General features: G+C 41.9%; 1 protein-coding gene across 9 annotated transcripts in view; it reads left to right on the forward strand.

Annotated features, from left to right (window-relative positions):
• Positions 1 to 25,234, forward strand: part of RABGAP1 (RAB GTPase activating protein 1) — a 130,556-nt gene that overhangs the window by 39,413 nt on the left and 65,909 nt on the right. For 7 of the 9 annotated variants that reach the window (XM_073314400.1, XM_073314399.1, XM_073314403.1 and 4 more), the window contains 5 exons: positions 1,802 to 1,904; positions 3,168 to 3,337; positions 6,030 to 6,204; positions 8,020 to 8,113; positions 12,374 to 12,524. In XM_073314400.1, coding sequence (XP_073170501.1) covers positions 1,802 to 1,904; positions 3,168 to 3,337; positions 6,030 to 6,204; positions 8,020 to 8,113; positions 12,374 to 12,524 — 693 coding nt within the window. Of the gene's footprint in view, positions 1 to 1,801; positions 1,905 to 3,167; positions 3,338 to 4,809; positions 4,932 to 6,029; positions 6,205 to 8,019; positions 8,114 to 12,373; positions 12,525 to 25,234 lie in introns of those variants that run through there. The other 2 variants (XM_073314407.1, XM_073314408.1) reach the window with 2 other exon arrangements.

Consider the following 25,234-nt stretch of genomic DNA (forward strand, 5'->3'; position numbering starts at 1 on the left):
GAAACAGCTGGAAAACTTTTTAGGATTAGCAGTTTGTAAGGAAGTATTCTGATTTAATTTGTTTCAATATAGTAGAGACAATTAAATGCATCCCTAAAGCAAACAATTTAGGAGCCTTATATATTCACATACTTTAATGGAGTGAATGTACCATTCAAACAGCTGTCATTTAGAGACTGTATAGTATGAAATGAGGCCAGAATAACTGAATTACCTTGAATCTTCTAGGGCCATGTTAAAGAAGAAATCTGAGGGAAGCTTGTATGGTTTTACAATATGGAGCCCTTCCCCTGTAGACAATGGGCTTCAGTCTGACCCAGATTAGTAGTGGCCTGAAAGTCACCAGGGTGCAGTTGGCTCTTTGGCCTCTGTGAAATGAACTATTGTTCTTTCCACAGTTCCTATTGGACAGTGTTCACTTCATAAAAACTCATTGCTGTTAGTAGTGACTGGCCTCTTCTTAGCAGTCTCATCTGGGAGGTCAAAGGTCTCATGGGCCATCGGGGTTGAGCTCTCCTCTCATCCCCAGAGACTGTGCTGAAGTGAAGAAACACATTGACAGAGCCAGAAGAGTACCCAGAAGTCACCTCCTACAGGACAAGCCCAACAAAGAAAATAACAGAACGCGACTAGCCATCACCTTCAGCCCCCAACTAAAACCTCTCCAACGCATCATCAAGGATCTACAACCTAACCTGAAGGACGACCCATCACTCTCACAGATCTTGGGAGACAGGCCAGTCCTTGCTTACAGACAGCCCCCCAACCTGAAGCAAATACTCACCAGCAACCACACACCACACAACAGAACCCCTAACTCAGGAACCTATTCTTGCAACAAAGCCCGTTGCCAACTGTGTCCCCATATCTATTCAGGGGACACCATCATAGGGCCGAATCACATCAGCCACACTATCAGAGGCTCGTTGACCGGCACATCTACCAATGTGATATATGCCATCATGTGCCAGCAATGCCCCTCTGCCATGTACTTTGGCCAAACTGGACAGTCTCTACGTAAAAGAATAAATGGACACAAATCAGACGTCAAGAATTATAACATTCAAAAACCAGTCAGAGAACACTTCCATCTCTTCGGTCACTCGATTACAGACCTAAAAGGGGCAATTCTTCAACAAAAAAACTTCAATAACAGACTCCAATGAGAGACTGCTGAATTGGAATTAATTTGCAAACTGGATACAATTAACTTAAGCTTGAATAAAGACTGGGAGTGGATGGGTCATTACACAAAGTAAAACTATTTCCCCATGTTTATTCCCCCCGCTGTTCCTCAGACTTTCTTGTCAACTGCTGGAAATGGCCCACCTTGATTATCACTACAAAAGGTTTTCTCCCCCCTCGCTCTCCTGCTGATAATAGCTCACCTTACCTGATCACTCTTGTTACAGTGTGTATGGTAACATCATGTTTCATGTTCTCTGTGTATATAAATCTCCCCACTGTATTTTCCACGGCATGCATCCGATGAAGTGAGCTGTAGCTCATGAAAGCTTATGCTCAAATAAATTGGTTAGTCTCTAAGGTGCCACAAGTACTCCTTTTCTTTTTGTGGATACAGACTAACATGGCTGCTACTCTGAAACCTGGATAGAACTGAGTAACGTGGACTTGGGGAGTTGGCACTGCTGATGCCCATGGAGTAGTTGTTTTGTGGACAAACATCAGATGTCTCTCTAGGGCTGGGACTCTTAACACCTTTCATGAGCATACAATTCACTTAATTTTTTAAAATTATTTTAATGTTAATAGTAATGTTTGGTCTTGCATTTGTTTCTAGGAGTCCATGGGCAAAAGCTCTGATGGGAAATCGTATGTCATCACTGGGAGTTGGAATCCAAAATCTCCACATTTCCAAATTGTAAATGAAGAAACTCCTAAAGGTATTAACTTTATCACACTTAACTCTATTATCAGCAGGAATTTGTGACTGACTTCACAGGCATTGGATTTCTTTTTATTAATTTAAAGGGCTCTTGCTGAGAGAGATCAGAGTGGCATCCTTTACTTTTTCTCTTAGTAACATAATGTAGTAAAAACAGTGTTGTGGTCTCTGAATTTGTTACACATGGGATGTGTAAACCTAAATAGAACAGAAGACAAGTCCATTCTCTAGTATTAGCATACCATAAGGGTAATCAGACATCCTAATAGGGAAAGGAACGGCGGTACAGGATGTAGGAGAGGATGAGGAGGTCTAGTACTTCATTCCATCTGCTCCCCTTTAGCTTCTGCAGACTCTCATTATGAATTGTACCAGATCATTTACTACAGAATTTCCCTTTTGTATGTGCTTAATTCCTGCTGTAAATCCAACAAGTGTTGCACAAAGGTTATTAGGGGAAAACCACTATAAGAAAATTTTACATGTGGCAGAGAAAAATCCACTAAACTGGCAGATTTGTGGGGCTCCACTTCAGTTTTGGGGGTGACTCTCTTGATTCTTAAGCCTAATGATGGAACTTGAAGGATAAAATTTCCAATTATTTTAGGTGATTTTCACGTTGTGTGCACAAATTGGGGAATTGAATGTGAATTGCCTGAAGGTCAGAAATGTCAGTGGTCCTAAAATTGTCTGGCCTAGTCTCTTTCCCATTTTGTGAAGAGTCCTGCTTGCTATCATTGGTGGCTCTACTCTATCAAGGAGAGAATTTCTCACAGCTGTTGTGGTCTTGAAAACATGTTTCAGAATCTCTTTAATGTGGTAGGATTTATCCATCATCCAAATGACGCATTTAAAAAAAAATGGTGGGGACCATACTTGCAAAGTAGAGGTCACCATGCAAATCAAATCCTTAATTAAATATTAGTAATTGTTTTAAGGAACATATTTGCTAGTTTTCAATGGGGATTCAAAAAACCTGACAGGATTTTTATGCTCTGTAATAGGGGCATCCTTTGCTATGAAAAGACTGATAGGGCATCTTCTCTCTCTAGCAAGTGGCTCATCTTATTGTCCTGTGCCAGTCACTGAAAGCTTTGTGCTGGTAGCCTCCAGTTTGGGGTGTTAGGTTAGCTAAACGAGACTTTTCTGCAGAATTAGCTTTTACAATAACATTACTACAAGGTAAACAGGTTAGAAAGCATTTCCACTGAGATTTGTCAGCAGGTGATTGTAATATTGATTTGATTTTTTTTCTCTGTAGATAAAGTGCTATTCATGACTACAGCTGTTGATTTGGTGATAACAGAGGTTCAGGAACCTGTCCGATTCCTTCTGGAGACCAAAGTCCGAGTTTGCTCACCTAATGAGAGATTGTTCTGGCCCTTCAGCAAACGTAGTTCCACTGAAAACTTCTTCCTAAAACTAAAACAGGTAACACTGTCTTTTTATCTACAGTTAAATTTGGGGCTTGGCAAGCTTAACTGACTGTAACCACCCTATAATTAAATTCTTTTTAGACTTCAGAGGTAGGTTAGGATGCATTACAGGTTAAATGTAAACATACAGGGGACAAGGATGAACTGTCAGTGCAGTTTAAAGGCCCAGACCTGAAGCCCTGATACTGTGTTGTCCTGTTGAAGCCAGTGGAATGAATTGTGTATAAGGGCTGCAGGATTGGGCTTCAGGTTGTTGTGTGTAATTAACTTCTGTACTTTCAAACCTGGCATTTGGGATCTTACAAAATTTACTTAATATACAAGTCCTGCTTTTCTTTTACTTGACATGCCATAGTATAAACATAGAAAAGGTAGGTTACTTTTTGCAAAGATAAACAGAACTTCAAACAGGATTTAAATGTGCAGGTCCCAGAAAAATCTGACAATTAACCTAGAAAGGCTATTTTTCTTCAATAATGCTGTTATGTCTAAGAATTGTAGAAGTGTCACTGCACTGCTCCCTTTCCCCCTGTGTTACATGGTTAGAACAGAGGTTTCAACAAACCAAAGACCCCAGCTTTTCCTGTTGAAAAACGGAATTGGGAAGCAGTGTCAAAAAGGCTAACATCTTAGCTTTTTGACTCCATCTGCTGGAAAGAAAAAGGTAAAGTCTGTCTAAGACATATGCTTGAATAATATATGGCAATAACTCACGCCAGAAACAATCAAAGGCTTGAAAATGGATGGTGAAAACCACCTAAGAGTTAGTATGTGGTGGAAGGGAAAAGCTATTCCCTAAATTGCTTATGAAATGGTCACCCTGAAACAAAACCACTCTTTAGAAGAAAACAAACCATCCCGGTGGTGAATTCACACAGTCCAATAGCACTGAGTAGAGTCAAGAATAGTGAGGGCAGGGGCTCGCTGATCTCTTATTGTTCATGAATTATGTTGATTCACCTCTTTAAGAGGCTCAACTGAAATGAACAACTTTCTCCCTAATGTTCTCTTTTTTGCACTTGTTGGTGTGGTTTTTTTAAGTAATAGTAAATAGTGGCATGGTTTCTCTGAGGCTTCTTTGCTGCGTTTATCTTTTATACTTAAAGTTAATTTCATGTGTAACCTGTTACATTGCTGAACAGCTCATTCCAGAAGCGCCTGATATGAAGAGATGTAGTGGAAATCTTCCTTCAAAATACAGGCTGGAAAAAAAAAATCCCTTCATGTAGGAGATTAGTCTTATCCTCTCCCTATTTGGATTGATCTTTTTGAGGTGGATTGTGGAGATGTTGAACAATTAATGCAGTTAGCTATAAATATTTCACTAATCTTAGAATACAGGCTGCTTTTCTGCCTGGTAATGTAAGGAAGCTTATCTTACTTAGCAAATTTTGTATCTTTTGTCTTACCAAACTCTGCATGCATTGTGACCTTTATCTCACTTAATTCTGCCTTGTTCACAGGCACTGACAGGTTATCCAACTTCCAGTGTTTACTAATGGAGGAGTTAGCACAATTCATAATTGAAGTAACCGCTATAGAGAGTCATGCCTGATAAGCATGGAAGGGAAACTTGTTTCTACAGAGAGGTGATTAGTCTTTAAAAGATACAACTATGTAGAATTAGCTTATCTTAGTTTGCCGATATTTCTTGTTTCGGAAATGGTGGAAGCAGAGGGATTTTATTTTCCCAGATAACATTCATTGACTTAGTGATCTTTAGTCTGGAAGAATTCCCATTAATTTAAAATACTAAAATGATGCAATGGAGCTTTGGGAATTTTTTACAGTGGAATTCTGTAAAAGTAGCGCACGCTCTCTCTCTGATTTTGACTGGGTGGAAGTAAAGCTTCTTTAATAGTCTTCAATTAAGTTAGAATTTTGTGAAGTGTTTACTTAGAAAGTCTTTGCTTTAACTTTCCTGTAACAGAACAGAAGCATTGAAAATTAATAGAGGAAATAAGGCCACACAATGGACCTTGGAACCCATAAAGTTGTCTACCTGTGTTCTCAACAAGAATACATGTACATCTTACTTTTGAAGCAGCAAATAGACAGTCAGTAGCCATGCTGGGACACTAAACAAGAATAAACAATTTTATCACTAAAAGATTACAGAAAAAATTGTCATACACTGCACTATTAGTCTGGTGAGAAGTTAGCTATAGTTCTAGGTTTTTGTCATTCATAGTATTTTCCCCCTTAATGAAAAGGTCGTCAGGTAGTCAAGAATTCACCAAACTTCCTCTCCTAGAACTTCTCCAGAGCAAACCTTTCATATACTGTGGAAATACATGCTACCTGTGTGTTCAGTCCACTCCTGTGGGAAAAAAATGAGCCTGCTTATGAGTCCTGGACCTGAAATATACTCATTTGCCCCAAGGGGGGGGAGTACATCTGACTTGCAGGAGCTATACAACTCTGAGTGATGTCTTTTGGATTATATTTGCTATGCATTCCCATGAAATAGGGGCAGACACCAAACACCACAAGTATTCACTGCCCTGGAAGTTGCACTGAAAGGACTGTAATAGGAATTTCAGTTCTTCACTATTTCCTATGTGGATGGTGGTAAAAATAGTTCCTCTTTTCCATCTCCCCTACCGCAAGGAGAGGATGTAGAGAGAACTTTGTGAAGCACATATTCCTATGTAATGCCTCACTCACAATTATATTTTCTAATCCAGATAAAACAAAAGGAAAGGAAGAACAACACAGATACATTATATGAAGTTGTGTGTCTAGAAAGTGAATCAGAAAGGGAGAGAAGAAAAACTACAGCAAGCCCCTCTATTCGACTTCCGCAGTCTGGATCCCAGAGCTCAATGATTCCTTCCCCTCCAGAGGATGATGAAGAGGAAGGTAAGAAGCTGGTCCTGTACAGTTTGTTTTATTTGCATGCTTTGAAGGAAATGGAAGCTAGACTAGGTAACTAACAAAGTTATTTAGAACAAATTGCCTTTTGAATGGGATCTTGTTTCACACTCTGAACGTTAGTTATCAGACACTCTTAACTTTAAACAGCTGCCACTCCATTTTTCTTGGACGCTTCTGTGAACCAGCTAAATGCTTCTCCTTGCTTCATTTGAATCTGTATGGAGACAGACTGTGAAGAGTTACAGAGTAGCAGCCGTGTTAGTCTGTATTCGCAAAAAGAAAAGGAGGACTTGTGGCACCTTAGAGACTAACCAATTTATTAGAGCATAAGCTTTCGTGACCTACAGCTCACTTCCTCAGATGCATATCGTGGAAACTGCAGCAGGCTTTATATATACACAGAGAATATGAAACAATACCTATTCCCACCCCACTGTCCTGCTGGTAATAGCTTATCTAAAGTGATTTCCAGCACAAATCCAGGTTTTCTCACCCTCCACCCCCCCCACACAAATTCACTCTCCTGCTGGTGATAGCCCATCCAAAGTGACAACTCTTTACACAATGAAGAGTTAGAAACACTGTGAAAAAGTTAAAAACGCTGATCGGCTTCTTAGAAACATCTGACCTGCAGTAGCACTTGAGATGGAGTTTGTCCCTCCTTGAACAAATGTAAACAGCTGCAGCAGTGAGAAATGGGGAGTTGACTTTAGTTTGAGATGTCTATAAGTGGCATGTTTGCAATGAAGAGTGAGCATAGGCTTCTGTAGTGCATAATGCCACACAAGGAGCTATTTCACTGTTTTGGTGATGCTGTTCCTTCTGAGACCTGGTGTGTTTTCAGCAGGCTGTGTTGCCATTTCATTTTTTGAACAAACTTTTGAACTTTTTCTGAGTAACTGTTAGAAAAGTAATCAGTATGCTTGAATTATAGCATCTACCACTTCAGATATCTGCTTATGCTGTTCTAGATTTTTCACACGTGAACCAAGATAACTGAGGTCCATTCAAAAGGAATGTATTTTTGTATAAATAATTTAATGGAACAACACTGTCAGACCACTGTTATGGTATCAGAGAAATACTGAATGGCAGCGGAGCTTTTATCTACATTACTTGTCATGAGCATTTCAAAATATCCGTGATTGAATATATCAGCTATGAGATTGGTTTTACCCAAAGACTTCTTATTGTGCTTGTGCTTACCTACTCTTTCATTTTAGCGATGGAATGTATAGCATTCGAAAAGCTACATAATTCAAGCTTTGGGAGCTATCAAAGTAATAGCATTCAAAGGAAAAGTGCAAAGCAGTTCAGGTTGCAATGAATGCAATGACATTATAATGGCCTCTCATTATATTTCATAAAGGAAACAGATCTCTTAATCTTTCATTTGAAAGATCAAGAGTTGAGGATGTTACATTATCTATCTTTGGCAATAGTTCAGTTGTTTGTCAGGTACTTGCCGCTTTAAAACACTTGTTTTAGCAGCACTAGAGGTGCAGCATTTCACTGATAGCAATACCATAAATTTCTTTCAAGATAACATCTGAAATATGATTGCATTGGCAGCAATTAGGTTAATGCCTACTTTGCATTATGACTTGTTCTGGACTGAATTGTGAGGTGCCTGGTAATGATTAGATAAGGATTGAGTCTACAAATGTTGTATTCATCCTTGTTAAAATTTGCACAGATACACCAAGAACTGATTCACCTTGTAGAGAGTTGAATGCTAATCTCCTGGTAGGATAATTCCCCCTGTTCTTACATTTTCTCCTCTCTTCTCATTCATTATAGATAATGACGAGCCTCTTTTGAGTGGTTCTGGAGATGTTTCCAAAGAGTGTGCTGAAAAAATTCTTGAAACATGGGGAGATCTTCTGTCCAAATGGTAAGAAGCAAGAATATGCATTCTGAAAATGGTGCTTCTGAGTCTTCTCAGACATGATAGGTTTCCAGCTAAGTGTGTTCGTTCTCGCAGAGTGTCCATTGTTTCTGGAAATTGAGAAAATATTAGGGTGGATTAAATCCTCTGTTACTGAGAATGCCCGTTATTTTCTTACCTGATTTCAGGTTTTGTCTGATATCTTTTGTACTTCTACTTTTTTATATGTCTGAGTGTTCTTTAAAATCATTCAGTGAACATGTTAGTTTCTTGGGGTTAGTGCAGCTGCAGGTGTTATGGAAACCCTAGTATTACTTTGCTCTCCATTTGCTAATAAAAAAAATATAACTATCAAAAGAAGAATAAGAAAGCTGCAGCTTTTACTTCACTTTGGCTCCCTAGAGATCATTTCCCAGGTAGATTACCTCCTTCCAGCTCCAAGGTCGATCAGAGCTGAGCCACTTACCCCTCTGAGTATCCTTAGCCTTTGGCTCTTAAGAATGCAGCAGGATCTAACTTGGATTATGAGGATGTGTCCACCTCATTAAAGGCAGATAGGCTCTGGGTCCATCAGGGGAGTACATGAGTCATTCTGCTTTTCTGGGAAGTACTGATTTATCTAGCACAGAATTTCTAAATAGTAGAGATTCTGATGCAACCCCGACCCTCCCTTCCAGGGGGAACAACTAGCCAGCTTTGCATGCTAAGATGAGCCTCCCTCAAAGAGGTTGGTACTGGGATCTTTGGAAAACACTGCCAACATTGCACAAAGAGATCACACAAACACAATACCAATGGAGCACTTCAAACTTGCCCTTGGTCTCCATTTAGCATTGGTTCTCTGCCTGTGCTTCCTAACACCATTGAAAAGCAGAGCAAGAAACATCCAGAAAGCTGAGGGCAAATGAAATACTACATCCAAGAAGGAGAAAACAAAGCTACAGTACAGTAGAGATCAGATTAAATCCACATTTAAGCGGTAGGAAATTTACTAATGAATTTTAGCAAAGATTTTCTTGATATTAAGCTAATCATAGCCTAGTATAGGGATCTATTGATCTTTAATACCATTGTTTCAAATTTGATAAGGTTTTTACTTCCAATTTTTTAATACAAATACATTATGCTAATTTGATAGGAGTGCTGGTCATATGAAATTGTCACATTAATATAAAAAAGAATGTAAAGACTGCAACAAAATGATGTCCTCTCTTCCCCCACCCCCCTTACAAGCAGTTTGATCAGATTAGCTCTACAAATCCTCTCTCAGCAAGAATGTTTCTCATATACTTCAGTTCTGTAACTCTTCCAAGGCTGACACCTGACACTTGCACTGAAAATGTTTTGGCAGCTCTAAGGATGTGGAGTGCTTCTGTGCTAATGCTGGCAATAACAACTTTAGTATGGTGTTAAAGTTTCCCTCTTAACTTAAAAAAATATTGCAGGTAATGATCGTTGAGCTTTTAGCATAATAGAGGATTGAAAATCCTAAAAGGGAGAGTTCAGGTGGTTAAATGCTATGGTTTTATGGTCTCATATTCAGATTTTTTTTATAGCAATTAGCTATTTGTTAGTGGTATTTTAACTTTTTTTTTACTGTGTATGGTTTTTTTACCATGTATGGTTACAAATGAGTCACATGCTCTTCCCACTCCAAAATCCAGTAGTTGGGAATATCTGGTAGCCTGTTACCCATGAAGTACACAGGTTATATTGTGTGACACTGTTTTATTAAGCCTACTATATATACTAATTCTGGTCATAAATTAAGGTAAGGCAGTTCATAGTCTTTTCAGAGGGTTCGTATTTGTTGTAGATGTTCTAACTGCCAAGCTTGGTTCTGAGAACAGATTTTAGTTCCTTTATAGATTATAAATGATTAGAGCTCCCTGGTATCAAGCTCTGTTATATCTCTGGTGTAATGGGGGAAATACTGGTATTTAAAAAGCTTTCTAGCAAGATGCTAAATTCAGGAGAACTGAATTTACGTAGAAGGTGAGAGAGCAGATTATAGTATAAGGGTCCTGTGGAATAATTGCTGTTTTAAATGTCTGACACACTAACTTTTGCAGTCCCAGATGATTGTAATGGAATCATCCTACTGTAGATTGGAGAAGAGCAGGAAAGGAAGCCAGCTATATATATATTTTAGACTGCTGGGATAGTTCTTCTGAGCAGTAACCCCCACATTTAATAATTCCCCCTCTTGACAAATAACCACATAGAGTCAAACTATTCATGCATATTATATGCATATCGCCTTTTATGATGAAATTACTGGTTCTGTGGATGAAGGGAAAGCAGTGGATGTATTGTTTCTTGACTTTAGCAAAGCTTTTGACACGGTCTCCCACGGTCTCTTGCTCTTGTCAGCAAGTTAAGGAAGTATGGGCTGGATGAATGCACTACAAGGTGGGTAGAAAGCTGGCTAGATTGTCGGGCTCAACGGGTAGTGATCAATGGCTCCATATCTAGTTGGCAGCCGGTATCAAGTGGAGTACCCCAAGGGTCGGTCCTGGGGCCGGTTTTGTTCAATATCTTCATAAATGATCTGGAGGATGGTGTGGATTGCACTCTCAGCAAATTTGCGGATGATACTAAACTGGGAGGAGTTGTAGATACGCTGGAGGGGAGGGATAGGATACAGAAAGACCTAGACAAATTGGAGGATTGGGCCAAAAGAAATCTGATGAGGTTCAATAAGGATAAGTGCAGGGTCCTGCACTTAGGATGGAAGAACCCAATGCACAGCTACAGACTAGGGACCGAATGGCTAGGCAGCAGTTCTGTGGAAAAGGACCTAGGGGTGATAGTGGACGAGAAGCTGGATATGAGTCAGCAGTGTGCCCTTGTTGCCAAGAAGGCCAATGGCATTTTGGGATGTATAAGTAGGGGCATAGCGAGCAGATCGAGGGACGTGATCGTTCCCCTCTATTCGACATTGGTGAGGCCTCATCTGGAGTACTGTGTTCAGTTTTGGGCCCCACACTTCAAGAAGGATGTGGATAAATCGGAGAGAGTCCAGCGAAGGGCAACAAAAATGATTAGGGGACTGGAACACATGAGTTATGAGGAGAGGCTGAGGGAGCTGGGATTGTTTAGCCTGCAGAAGAGAAGAATGAGGGGGGATTTGATAGTTGCTTTCAACTACCTGAAAGGGGGTTCCAAAGAGGATGGCTCTAGACTGTTCTCAATGGTAGCAGATGACCGAACGAGGAGTAATGGTCTCAAGTTGCAGTGGGGGAGGTTTAGATTGGATATTAGGAAAAGCTTTTTCACTAAGAGGGTGGTGAAACACTGGAATGCGTTACCTAGGGAGGTGGTAGAATCTCCTTCCTTAGAGGTTTTTAAGGTCAGGCTTGACAAAGCCCTGGCTGGGATGATTTAACTGGGAATTGGTCCTGCTTTGAGCAGGGGGTTGGACTAGATGACCTTCTGGGGTCCCTTCCAACCCTGATATTCTATGATTTTATATTATATTAAATATTATATGCATGGATAGTTTGACTCTATGTGGTTATTTGTCAAGAGGGGGAATTATTAAATGTGGGGCTTATTGCTCAGAAAAACTATACCAGCATCTAGAGCAGTTTAGAATCTGTGAAAATTCTATGTAAACTACCTACACAAGGCAAGTAGTGATAACACTGGAAATTATTCGAACACATGCTTATAGTTGGAATTGCTCTTTGGATTCTTGAAAGTTGATGTGTGGCCATTCTGATCCTAGAAGGCCAGCTGATTACTGTAAAAAGACTAGAGAGCAATATGCATTTCTACCATAAGCTTTTCCCCCTCATGTCCAAGTCTGCCATTTTCGCACAGTTTGAGATAACAAAGGCCTATCAGTCTTTTAATTTTATAACTGTGGGTGAAGGTTTAGATCATACAGAATGTGGTGTATTTTTGTACTTGTGTTTTAAGTCTTTTCTGCTTTGGTATATTGTGCTGTTGAGTCTCTTACATCAGGTCCAGGACATGTTTGTCTTCAAACTAGATTTAATAGGGTTTATGGAAATAGATTGGAAAATGTGTCCCATTAATTTTGTTTCTTTCATGACTCCTGAATGTTCCCACATTGTCAGTATGTTACAGCCTCCTATGGACTAGAAAGATACTCCAGCAACACACAGACTGTCTTGAAGTTTTCTCCACTGTCTCTCACATTCCACATTGCATTTTGGTTGTTACACATGTGTTATCATCTGTTTGTACTTGGGCCACAGTGATGGAGCATAACTTCTCTCTTGCCCTCCCTTCACCCAGGCATCTCAATTTGAGTGTGAGGCCAAAGCCTTTATCAGCTTTGGTGAGAAGTGGTGTTCCCGAGGCACTGAGAGGAGAGGTGTGGCAGCTGCTAGCAGGATGTCATAACAATGACCACCTAGTGGAAAAGTACCGAATTCTCATCACAAAGGTAAAGTGATGCATTTTATTTTTTTAATGTTTTATTGGTAGAAAGGTGGATAGTTACAAGAACACCGTATTGCTTAAAGGTTATTGGGTATAACTGAATACAGAAGCTGAAAAAGTCAATATAATGGAATAAAAACATAAAAAAAACACCCTAGCTTCTGGAGTATTTATTGTGGAGTTACCTCCACTTAAAGCATATTTTCTTTTAATATTTCCACTAATATTTTGTAAAACTGTGACCTGTTTTAGTTTGCTTCTTAGGAATATTCAGCTATTTGGTTTTTATGCCATTGTTAGAGATTTATTTGGTTAAATTCTTTGGCTTACTCAGATTTCCTGTTGGAAAAGTAACTTCCGTTATATTGTCCCTAAAATCTGTTTGCAGCTAAAATGAGAATCCAGACCTAAATGTTGAAATTTAACTTGTTTCTTAGTAGCATAACCAAGTTAATGTGATCTGGTGTTTGCATTGATCTGTTAACAGTTGTTTGTTTTTAAAGTGCATATTTGGGGGGTTTTTTTTGGGTCCAGCTGTTTAATTTTGCAAATCTTAGTTCTTAAGAACAACAGTAGTGTATGAAAGTTTCTGACATCAGTGTTGACAACAATAATAAAGAAAAAGAAAAGACATTATACGCTCAGACATCATGCAACCATGCTTCTCAACATTCAAAATATAACAGTTGCTCAAGAAATAAGAATGAAATATTTTTTTCTCCACAATCAGTATTCTGAGTTTGGATATGATCGTTCTATGCACAAGCAATCCTATTTTACTGTGTTAATCAAATGATAAAGTACTTCAAGAGTGTAAGGAATGACTGATGGTGAGAGTTCACTGCAAAAGTCCTCTGAGTGAGTGTAAATTCATTGTCCAAAAGATAATTAGCAAAATGAGTCTGAGTCAACCTTTGGCTATCCATGGTCTGATTACACACAACCTGACTCCGATTTGCCAGGAATAATTACAAACATTCTTCTGAGGGGAGAAGGGCATCTGAAATAGGACCCAGTGGGAAATAAAGCTTTGATTTAGGGTGCATGATCACACAAATTAAGAAGAAGGTGGTAGTATCTGTCAAGCAAAATCTCCTGAGTGCTTCTGTTATATTGCCTCAACTGCTAGGCGAGGAGCTGTCTCCATTCCAGTATTTGGGTACTGGAATGAAGGAAGGACCTGTGTGTAGTACAGTATAGTGCGTGACACACACTCCTCCTGTCTGTGAGTGAGTAAATGCACTAGGGTGTTTCATTTTCCTTCTTAAATCTGTGAAATCCTTCCACTCTTTCACCTCTTGGCAGAAGCAGAGGAAATAACCTGGCTGTGATGCATTGGAAGTTTCCCTGGAGTCCCAGGCAGGGAGAGTTGGCTGATTCAGCATTGTGATATAGGGACTGGCCACTCAGAAAATACTACAAAATTAACCTCTTGAAGACAATTAGCTTTGAATGAGCCTCTTTGGCATATTATCTCATAGAGTAATTAACTTAGGCAAACGAAAGTGAAGTAAACTTTTTAATATAAATGCCGTATTTGAGAATTGCTGTGGTGCTGGTTGTGGTGACCTAAATGTCAGTTAAATGAAAATGGGACAGGAGTGTTTTTATAGTATTAGTAGAAAAAGGGTGATGGTCTGGAGGGAAAAAAATCTATTCAGTTTGTATACTGAATTTTCTATAGTCTGCATAGAGTGAGGAATGGTGGAAGACATAGAAAAAGGGATAAGGAGCTGCATAGAAAGAGGTCCAGAGATGAGATGAATTCAAGAGTCCTTTGGGAGGAGGAGATGAGAGAAAAGATGTCAGCAGGGGAAGAATTGTGTGCAGCTTTAAAGAAGGACAAGGACCTTGAAGTGGAAGGGAAGAGGATTAAAAGAGTGAAGTGACATGGTCAGTGAAGGAGAGAAGTATGGATTTTGTTTGTTTGTGTGGTTTTTGGAAGAAATTTGGATGAATTTAAAGGGAGTGAGGTGAGGAGCAAAGGACACTTATTGTAGAGAGGGCTGTGGCCTACACTCCTGCAGTGAGAGTGGGATCCTGCGGGTCCTGCAGGATCCTCTGCCATAACAGTAGGTAAAATGTATTTTGTTTCAGGGGCAAAAAAAAACCCAAACCCAGACTGCGGTAATTTGTGGGAACACACTAAATCGCTCATCAGTTTGTCATAAATAGAATTTTAGCAATGTAAAGCAAGTTTTTCTTAAAAAATAAAATAAAGGTTTTAATACTTAAATTTAAGTGAGGGATGGAAAAAAATTTGTCTGTTATAACAGAAAGTATTTTTACATGGTTTAAGATTTGTTGTGGTCTTTTAGTGATAAAAATTGTGTCTGAATTCCATTTTTTATATATATAATATGTTAACTGACTGGGTGGGTTTTTTAGTAGCATGGGGGAGTCTTGCGAGATCTAAGGTTTTTGCGGGTAGGAGTGGGATAAAAATGCAAGAAACAATGCAGGAATCGGTGGGAATGGAGTGGGTTTTGCGGGACAGAAGCAAAGGCTCTGCTGTGACCATCCTTTCAGGTAGCCAAACCTGGCAAAATCTCTGAAGCATCTCTGACCAAGTTTGATGGCCCCTTCTGGTAGAGTGCAGACACAGCATTGTTGTTCTTCTGTGGTTGGGGAGGGCTTCTCTTAAGGGTGATTCTGTGGACACTTGTTGTAACTTGCACAGCCCTGGTCTGCACTAGGAGTTGAGGTCGAATTTAGCAGCATTAAATCGATTTAACCCTGCACCCGTCCACACAACGAAGCCCTTTTTTCGACTTAAAGGGCTCTTAAAATAGATTTCCTTACTCCACCCCCGACAAGGGGATTAGCGCTGAAATCGCCCTTGCTGGGTCGAATTTGGGGTACTGTGGACACAATTAGACTGTATTGCGCTCCGTGAGCTATCCCAGAGTGCTCCATTGTGACTGCTCTGGACAGCACTCTCAACTCAGATGCACTGGCCAGGTAGACAGGAAAAGGCCTGCGAACTTTTGAATTTCAGTTTCCTGTTTGGCCAGCGTGGCAAGCTGCAGGTGACCATGCAGAGCTCATCAGCAGAGGTGACCATGATGGAGTCCCAGAATCGCAAAAGAGCTCCAGCATAGACTGAACGGGGTACGGGATCTGATTGCTGTATGGGGAGAGGAATCCGGGCTATCAGAACTACATTCCAGTTTTCGAAATGCCAAAACATTTGTCAAAATCTCCCAGGGCATGAAGGACACAGGTCATAACAGGGACCCGAAGCAGTGCCATGTGAAACTTAAGGAGCTCAGGAAAGCCTACCAGAAAACCAGAGAGGCGAACGGCCACTCTGGGTCAGAGCCCCAAACATGCCGCTTCTCTGATGAGCTGCATGCCATTTTAGGGGGTTCAGCCACCACTACCACAGCCGTGTTGTTTGACTCCTTCAGTGGAGATGGGGGCAACACGGAAGCAGGTTATGGGGACGAGGAAGATAGCTCACAGCAAGCAAGTGGAGAAACCAGTTTTCCCGACAGCCAGGAACTGTTTCTCACCCTGGACCTGGAGCCAGTACCCCCCGAACCCACCCAAGGCTGCCTCCCGGACCCGCCAGGCGGAGAAGGGACCTCTGGTGAGTGTACCTTTTTTAAAATACTATACATGGTTTAAAAGCAAGCATGTTTAATGATTAATTTGCCCTGGCATTTGCAGCTCTCCTGGATGTACTCCCAAAGCCTTTGCAAAAGGTTTCTGGGGAGGGCAGCCTTATTCCATCCACCATGGTAGGATACTTTACCACTCCCGGCCAGTAGCACGTACTCGGGAATCATTGTAGAACAAAGCATTGCAGTGTATGTTTGCTGGCGTTCAAACAACATCCGTTCTTTATCTCTCTGTGTTATCCTCAGGAGAGTGATATCATTCATGGTCACCTGGTTGAAATAGGGTGTTTTTCTTAAGGGGACATTCAGAGGTGCCCATTCCGAGGTGCCCGTTCCTGCTGGGCTGTTTGCTCGTGGCTGAACAGAAATGTTCCCCGCTGTTAGCTACGGGGAGGGGGAAGGCAAAATGTGACCTTGGAATGAAAGCACTTGTGCTATGTATGTAATGTTAAGAGCAAGGTTTACCGTGAAAGAGTGTACCCATTGTTCTATAAAATGTCTCTTTTTAAATACCACTGTCCCTTTTTTTTTCTCCACCAGCTGCATGTGTTTCAAGGATCACAGGATCTTCTCCTTCCCAGAGGCTAGCTAAGATTAGAAGGTGAAAAAAACGCACTCGCGATAAATTGTTCTCTGAGCTCATGCTGTCCTCCCACACTGACAGAGCACAGACGAATGCGTGGAGGCAGACAATGTCTGAGTGCAGGAAAGCACAAAATGACCGGGAAGAGAGGTGGCGGGCTGAAGAGAGGGCTAAAGCTGAAAGGTGGCGGCAGCGTGATGAGAGGAGGCAGGATTCAATGCTGAGGCAGCTGGAGGATCAAACTAATATGCTCCAGCATATGGTTGAGCTGCAGGAAAGGAAGCAGGAGTACAGACCTCCACTACAGCCCCTGTGTAACCAACTGCCTTCCTCCCCAAGTTCCATAGTCTCCTCACCCAGAAGCCCAAGAACGCGGTAGGGGGGCCTCCGGCCACCCAGCCACTCCACCCCAGAGGATTGCCCAAGTAACAGAAGGCTGGCATTCAATAAGTTTTAAAGTTTTAAACTTTTAAAGTGCTGTGTGGTCTTGTCCTTCCCTCCTCCACCACCCCTCCTGGGCTACCTTGGTAGTTATCCCCCTATTTGTGTGATGAATTAATAAAGAATGCATGAATGTGAAGCAACAGTGATTTTATTGCCTCTGCAAGCGGTGATCAAAGGGAGGAGGGAAGGGTGGTTAGCTTACAGGGAAGTAGAGAGAACCAAGGGGCGGGGGGTTTCATCAAGGAGAAACAAACAGAACTTTCACACTGTAGCCTGGCCAGTCATGAAACTGGTTTTTAAAGCTTCTCTGATGCGCGCCGCACCCTCCTGTGCTCTTCTAACTGCCCTGGTGTCTGGCTGCGCGTAACCAGCAGCTAGGCGATTTGCCTCAACCTCCCGCCCCGCCATAAACGTCTCCCCCTTACTCTCTCAGATATTGTGGAGCGCACAGCAAGCAGTAATAACAGTGGGAATATTGGTTTTGCTGAGGTCTAAGCAAGTCAGTAAACTGCGCCAGCGCGCTTTTAAACGTCCAAATGCACATTCTACCACCATTCTGCACTTGCTCAGCCTGTAGTTGAACAGCTCCTGACTACTGTCCAGGCTGCCTGTGTACGGCTTCATGAGCCAATGCATTAAGGGGTAGGCTGGGTCTCCAAGGATAACTATAGGCATTTCAACATCCCCAATGGTTATTTTCTGGTCTGGGAATAAAGTCCCTTCCTGCAGCTTTTGAAACAGACCAGAGTTCCTGAAGATGCAAGCATCAAGTACCTTTCCCGGCCATCCCACGTTGATGTTGGTGAAACGTCCCTTGTGATCCACCAGTGCTTGCAGCACTATTGAAAAGTACCCCTTGCGGTTTATGTACTCGCCGGCTTGGTGCTCCGGTGCCAAGATAGGGATATGGGTTCCGTCTGTGGCCCCACCACAGTTAGGGAATCCCATTGCAACAAAGCCATCCACTATGACCTGCACATTTCCCAGGGTCACTGCCCTTGATATCAGCAGATCTTTGATTGCGTTGGCTACTTGCATCACAGCAGCCCCTGCAGTAGATTTGCCCACTCCAAATTGATTCCCGACTGACCGGTAGCTGTCTGGCGTTGCAAGCTTCCACAGGGCTATTGCCACCCGCTTCTCAACTGTGAGGGCTGCTCTCATCTTGGTATTCTTGCGCCTCAGGGCAGGGGAAAGCAAGTCACAAAGTTCCATGGAAGTGCCCTTACGCATGCGAAAGTTTCGCAACCACTGGGAATCGTCCCAGACCTGCAACACTATGCGGTCCCACCAGTCTGTGCTTGTTTCCCGAGCCCAGAATTGGCGTTCCACCGCATGAACCTGCCCTATTAGCACCATGATGCCCACATTGCCAGGGCCCGTGCTTTGAGAGAAGTCTGTGTCCATGTCCTCATCACTCTCGTCACCATGCTGATGTCGCCTACTTGCCTGGTTTCGCTTTGCCAGGTTCTGGTGCTGCATATACTACTGGATAATGCGTGTGGTGTTTAATGTGCTCCTAATTGCCAAAGTGATCTGAGCAGGCTCCATGCTTGCCGTGGTATGGCGTCTGCACAGAAAAAAGGCACGGAACGATTGTCTGCCGTTGCCCTGACGGAGGGAGGAGTGACTGACGACATGGCTTACAGGGTTGGCTTACAGGGAATTAAAATCAACAAAGGAGGTGGCTTTGCAAGAAACAGAATGTCCCCCTCAAGGATAGAACTCAAAACCTCAAGAATAGAACTCAAAACTGGGTTTAGCAGGCCGTTGATTTCATGGAGGGAGGGAGGAGAAAATGAATAGAAAACAAATCTGGTCTATTTCTTGTTTTGAGCCACTTGATCTATCTTTATACATCTTGCTGGCAGCAGACTGTGCAGTACGACCGCTAGCCATCGTCATCTCATGGGTGCTCGGCAGAAGATGGTGCAGTATGATGACTAGCCATCATCTTCTGCTGACTGCTGATTAAAAGACAGTGCACTGCCGGTAGGACTCAATCGCCATGAGATGAAACTTAAAAGGGAAATGACCTGGTTGAGTCATTCCCATGTTTGCCCAGGCGCCCCTGACCTCATTGAGGTCGGTTAAAAGAGTACCCAGGACTATGTCGACGACGGCTACCAGTCATACTGCACTGTCTGCTGCCAAAAGGCAATAAATTGCTGCTGTGTAGCAATGCAGTAGTGCGTCTGCCAGCACCCAGGAGACATATGGTGATGGTTAGCTGAGTGGGCTCCATGCTTGCCGTGGTATGGCGTCTGCACAGGTAACTCAGGAAAAAAGGTGCAAAACGATTGTCTGCCCTTGCTTTCACAGAAGGAGGGAGGGAAGGGCGGCCTGACGATATGAACCCAGAACCACCCGCGATAATGTTTTAGCCCCATCAGGCACTGGGATTTCTACCCAGAATTCAAATGAGCGGCGGAGACTGCGGGAACTGTGGGATAGCTACCCACAGTGCAACGCTCCGGAAGTCGACGGTTGCCTCGGTACTGTGGACACACTCTGCCTGCTACATGCACTTAGAGCATTTGTGTGGGGACACACACAGTCAACTGTATAAAAATGCTTTCTACAAAACCAACTTCTATAAATTCGACCTAATTTCGTAGTGTAGACATACCCTTAATCTTTTGGGCACAGTCCACCCTACAGGGAGCTCAGCTGGCTGCTGGCATATAATCATCAGACTTGTTTTGCAAAAGGAAACAATGATAACAGGTTGAAGAAATCTGAGGTTTACATGCAGTTTGCTCTAATCAGCATGCTTCTTATTTGAGGACTTCAGCACCCTAAGGCGGCAAGTTCACCACTTCGGCCTTTGCAGCACTTACCAATATCCTTGAAAATGGTGCAGTGTAGCTGCTCAAATCAACTCATAGTACTGATGTACCTGTCAAATGCTTGGCAATATTGCTTCCTGACTGAGCAGTATAGAAAACCAAGTGCTGTGCTGGCTGACATCAAGCCCTGCCTTCTCGGTAAAGCAACATGTGACACTTAAGATAGCTTCATCTCATGTGGTGGATGTGCATCTGCAGAAGTGTCAGTTCCACTTAGTGTGGGCAAAAAATTATAAACAGAGAGGATGTGTTAGTTACTGGTGTTCAGCCTTCTACCAAAAATTATTTTAAGACCAAAGAATGACTTAAATGTTTTCCTTGTGATCAAGAATACTGCAGCCTTTCAGGTATGCTCCTCTCTGCCAGAGAGCTGTGAGCAGCGAACTATAATTTCTAGTTGCTGCATCAGACTGCATTGTTCACTGTAGACTTTTGGCCTTGTCTTTTGCTTCAGGACAGAGAAAAAAGGTAGGTTTCTCAGTGAGATTTCAATCAACTGCTTTGGTTAAGTGACTAGATCAACTTCTTTCATGCTGACGCTTTTAAAAAAATAACATTTGGAGAGTGTTCAGTGCAGCACACACAAATAGCAGCTGGCACTTCTGCTTCTCCTTCCACATGAGTAATTGCTCCACTGACCCAGCAAGACATCTGCAATTCTATCATATGCTAAGTGAAAGGGCATGAGTGAGTAGATTTATAGTAGAGGTGGACTGTTGGTCTCAGTGTTCAGTTTTCGTTATTCCTGATTAACTCTGACAACTATACATGGAGTTCTGACATAAGCTGTTTTAACTGTTCTGAAGAGAACTGGTCAGATGTCTTAGGCAGAATGGAAGGACAGAAGGAATTCAGATCTCAGCAATCTTAGTTGAACTCCACCTCCTTAGTGCTCACCAGACTGCTGTGATCCCATGTGTGTTAAGGCTTCAGAGGCTGAAAGGAGAGCAGGCACTGCCCAAAACTGGGGGTGCCTAGGCACACTGTTACGGTGCAGATTCTCTACCTAACGTCCCATCTGGAGAGCGTAGGTCTCACAGTCCAACTGCCCAGCTCCTGGGATGAGTGCTGCTCCCTCCCCTGTTGCTTAAACATACTGTCTCCCACAACTCTAGCTGTCTGGGTCTTTCTCCGCTTTACTCTTCAAGGCAACTTGATAGGTCTAACGCGTCACTGTCTCACTTTGCACAGGATTCTAAAACCCCAACTGCTCTTTACTTAATAGTGTGAGAGAATATAGATAATTTAGAAAATAAGAAATATTTTGGCTATTTTGGCCCCGCCCTCTTGTTCATTCTTCCCTGGAGTCCCTGGGAGGCCCTCTCTGTTCAGGTAGGCAGGGTTCCCTTGGCCTCTTCAGACTCCTGTATCAGCTCCTCTGTGCTCGAGCTGGTGAAAAAGGCCAAAGACCCTAAATAGGTCAACTCTTGCCCTTTTATAACCTTCCAGTCCCTCTCAGGTGACTTCAGGATCTGGCCCCTCAGGTGATCACAGACCTCTATCAGGTTCTATTACTTATCCCCTGACAAACCAGTTCTTCTGGGTGGGAGCTAGCCTATTGCCTAGAATGTCTGTGTTTTAATAGAGGATCATCCCAATTTAATAACTTTCTATTGTCAGCCCTGCATCTTACCCTTTGGAATTTTAGTCCAACTTGGAGGTAAGGAGACCACTGTGCAGACCTGTGCCTTCTCTTTCAAAATAGCGTTTTCAGCTTGATAAAGATACATACAGCGAGTTCATAATCTCACAGAGAATTCAAAAATTGCACGACTAGATTCCCCAAGTAGTCATACTTCCCAATACACAAGTATCTGCTCATCATCTGAGAGGCCTGGCACTCTGACTGCCATGGTTTTACCTTCCAGATAATGCTGTGCCATGTTTTACAAGCCATTCTTAGAAGTACTGCTTTTGCAAGACTATTGCTAGCAGTGCTGTTAATGGAAACGCCAAATCAGTGGCACTGCAGTTTTCTGAAGGTGGTGTATCCAGGAGTGAGTAATCTTATTATAGCAGGGCTGCAAAAGGAGTTAATGCAATCCCCAGCTCTCCAGTGCAAAGCTGTTAATGCAATAGGCCTGTTTAAGTATTCACAGTAAGTCTGTGCCCCCTCTTCTGTCTTGATGTTGACCTCTTTGTTTCAGTAGCAGCATTTGATTTCCGTCAGTCTTTTCGTGACCCCAAATGGCAGCGAGGCCCTGCATTAGTACGGATCTGTGTTGACAGCTGCGTTGGAAGTCTCTGGCCTCTTTCAGTGGATTGTTTCTTGTGAGCAGAGTGGTGGACATGAGCTGCATCAATAGTCTTTGATATTCAAGTTTACTTCCCGGTGCGCTTCAGACCCTTTATGGTTTCAGAAGCTGTGTTTTGCTTTCTTCTGCTTGTTAACAATCTCTGTAAGAACAGTCCCTGGCTTGTTGCTGCTACGTGCCTGATTCCATGTGGCGGCTGAACAGTGAAATCAAAATGTCTTCCACTGTTTTCCGAATGGAGACCTTGTTTTTTCCTTTCCCTTGAATTTACATTGTGACACTGGAGGTACTTGAAAACCATGCCTTGAGGTGTACACCCTTTGATTTATTGCCTTTGGTAAATATTGGCCAGCATTGTATACTGTTCTTTCATTATGTGAGTAATGTCTAGATTTTACCCACTTCTCCAAATTACTTTTGATCGGGAATTTGCGCACCATCTGCATGAATCTCCAAAGCTATTTGCAATCCCAGATTGTTACGCTCATGGAGGTATATGGAAGAAAGCCAGCCAGAAGAATTAAGGTCATATCACTGCTGGGGACAGAAATGGAACTCTAGATCAAAAGATCCAGGCAATTATGAGAAGCATCTGTTTCTGCTGGAAGCTCAAAAGAGGGACTCCTTGCTTCAAATGTGGTAGCCCTGGTCTTTGGGATGAAGAGAAATCTCTATCACTTTGGCAGTGGTAGCAATGGCTGGTAACTTCTCTACAGGACTCCAGCCCCTGGAGGGGAAGACAGATGCACGTACATGAAATTAGTCTGCTCTCAGCTGCATTCTGAAATCTAAGGGAGAAGACACTATTGGGTACCTGAAGAAACAATATTCAACACTTTTGGGGGGGTCACCCTTGGACAGAGAAATTCTGTGGTGTGGAAGCTGTAAGTGAATAGAGTATTGGAAGCCCCAAAAGGTTAAAGAATTATGAGATTGGCTTAAAAATCAGAAAATTTAAAAAATCAGGAGATTCTTTTTATTCTTGTTTTCAACCTTTTCTGTGAAACGATTAGAGACCAGTTTTTTTTAATGAATACTGCGATTTTCAGTTATTCCCACAATTTCAGCAACTGGGCCTTTAAGAAACCCACCATTCTTGCGAGATTCGAGATAATATTGCTGGAGTTGACAACGCAGTAAATTATTCTTTAATGGTGATTACTGTAGTTTACATTTTTTGTGCATGATCCAAAGCCCATGGATATAATCAGAAAGACTCCTGTTGACTTGACTTGAGTGAACTTTTGTTTGCGAAGCATTTTGCAAACAATTTTCCAAACGCAGCCTTATCACTGCCTGCTCAACTGTTAGGAACAGAAGTCTAGGGCTTGGTTGTACTGTCTCCCCCACTCTTAGGCTTTGCCTACACTACAAATGCTTTGCTTGCACAGCTATCCCAGAAAAGCCCACAGTGTAGACTTGATTTATGACAACTGAAGTTTTTCTATCGGCATAGTAACACCACTGCCTCAAATGACATTAGCTACGTCAATAGAAGCACTCTTTTGTCAGCATAACTGGGGATTTTGATGGCATAGCTCTGTTGGGTAGTGGTTGTGGAGTTTTACACACCTGGCTGATATTGTTATGCCAACAAAACTTTGTCTATCATGCTGGACTTAAAACAATCTAAAGAGACCATTCCGTTAGCCCAGGTTCCTGTGATAAATTATTTCATAAGTTCAATTGGGGAAGGAGATGACTGTGACCTCTTAGGGTGCTAAACAATCAAAACTGGAAAGTTTGTTTACTTCCTGGGAGTTGTGTATAGGTGACCAATAGTAATTTATAAAATATAGTGGCTAGCTGAAACTATTGGTACATGACATTTGTTGTGTCCTAGATAGCGTTGATTTCCCATTAAGCATTCCATAAGTTATTTTAATAACTGTGAAATGCCTTCAGCAATAAAGTTAGGTTCTGATGAGTTGAATGGAAAAAAGCAGTAGTTTCCATAGCAACTGGTAGCGAGTGGCAGGGAGCAAGTACTCTTTCAGTTATTTCTAAGCAATGGATGAGCTGATACAATTTTTTTGCCTTTTTTATAAGCCATATGCATTGGTCCCAATAGAACAAGTGCTAGGTGCATAGGAAACTAAGGGCTGTCCATTATGTCCGATGATGTCTCGACATCTCTTGTGGCTGTATAGTCCAATCTACAAGGAGTAAGGTCATGATCAGATGTCACACAGGAAATTAGCAAGTAGAAAATTGCCTATTTTGTACTATTTTACTTTTAGAATTGTTCCTTTATTTTTATACTCTGCTGTGAACACTGATTCTATTCAATAAATACTGAACAGTTGGATAACAATTAATCCGGACTTTAGGAACTAGTTAAATCAAGACATTGATTTGTTTTAAGATAATATAAGATTAGCTTTTTCTCCTGGGGTAAAAATGATCCATGCTTTCAGTGGACAGGTAAAAACACTTTTCAGAGAACCCTATTTTTTTTAGACTTCATAGAAATGCCCCTCAAACAGAGTTGTGAATTTCAGAGGCGCTGAGTACCCAGAATTCCAATTGATCTCAGTGGGGGCTGCACTACTTTACAGGTAAAGTGCTTCTGTTTTTAGATTAATGATACAATAATGGGAGTTACATGTTTCTTGTTGAACCTCCATAAGAATGCATTTTGCATGATCATAGGTTCTCAGATATTCCTGAACACCGGTGTTGTGGAATAAGAACATCTCTGATCAACTCAGCTTTTGTGCTGCAAAACTGTGCAGTATGGGACCCCACCTCATTTCCCATTCAGCGAGAAGAGAGATGATTTTACATTGTTTTAATGGCTAAGAATTGCCTAATGCAGACCTGCATCTTTTTTGAAGCCGTCTGTTTTAGGAGATCACAGCTAACCGTAATATCAGGCTGTGGAACAATTTTGTATTTATGTACATTTATTTCTGTTGCTGTAGCACTTCTAAAAAGTAACCTACAAAAATCCTTGCCAG

The sequence above is a fragment of the Lepidochelys kempii genome, chromosome 16, assembly GCF_965140265.1.
Source record: "Lepidochelys kempii isolate rLepKem1 chromosome 16, rLepKem1.hap2, whole genome shotgun sequence".
NCBI lineage: Eukaryota > Metazoa > Chordata > Testudines > Cheloniidae > Lepidochelys > Lepidochelys kempii.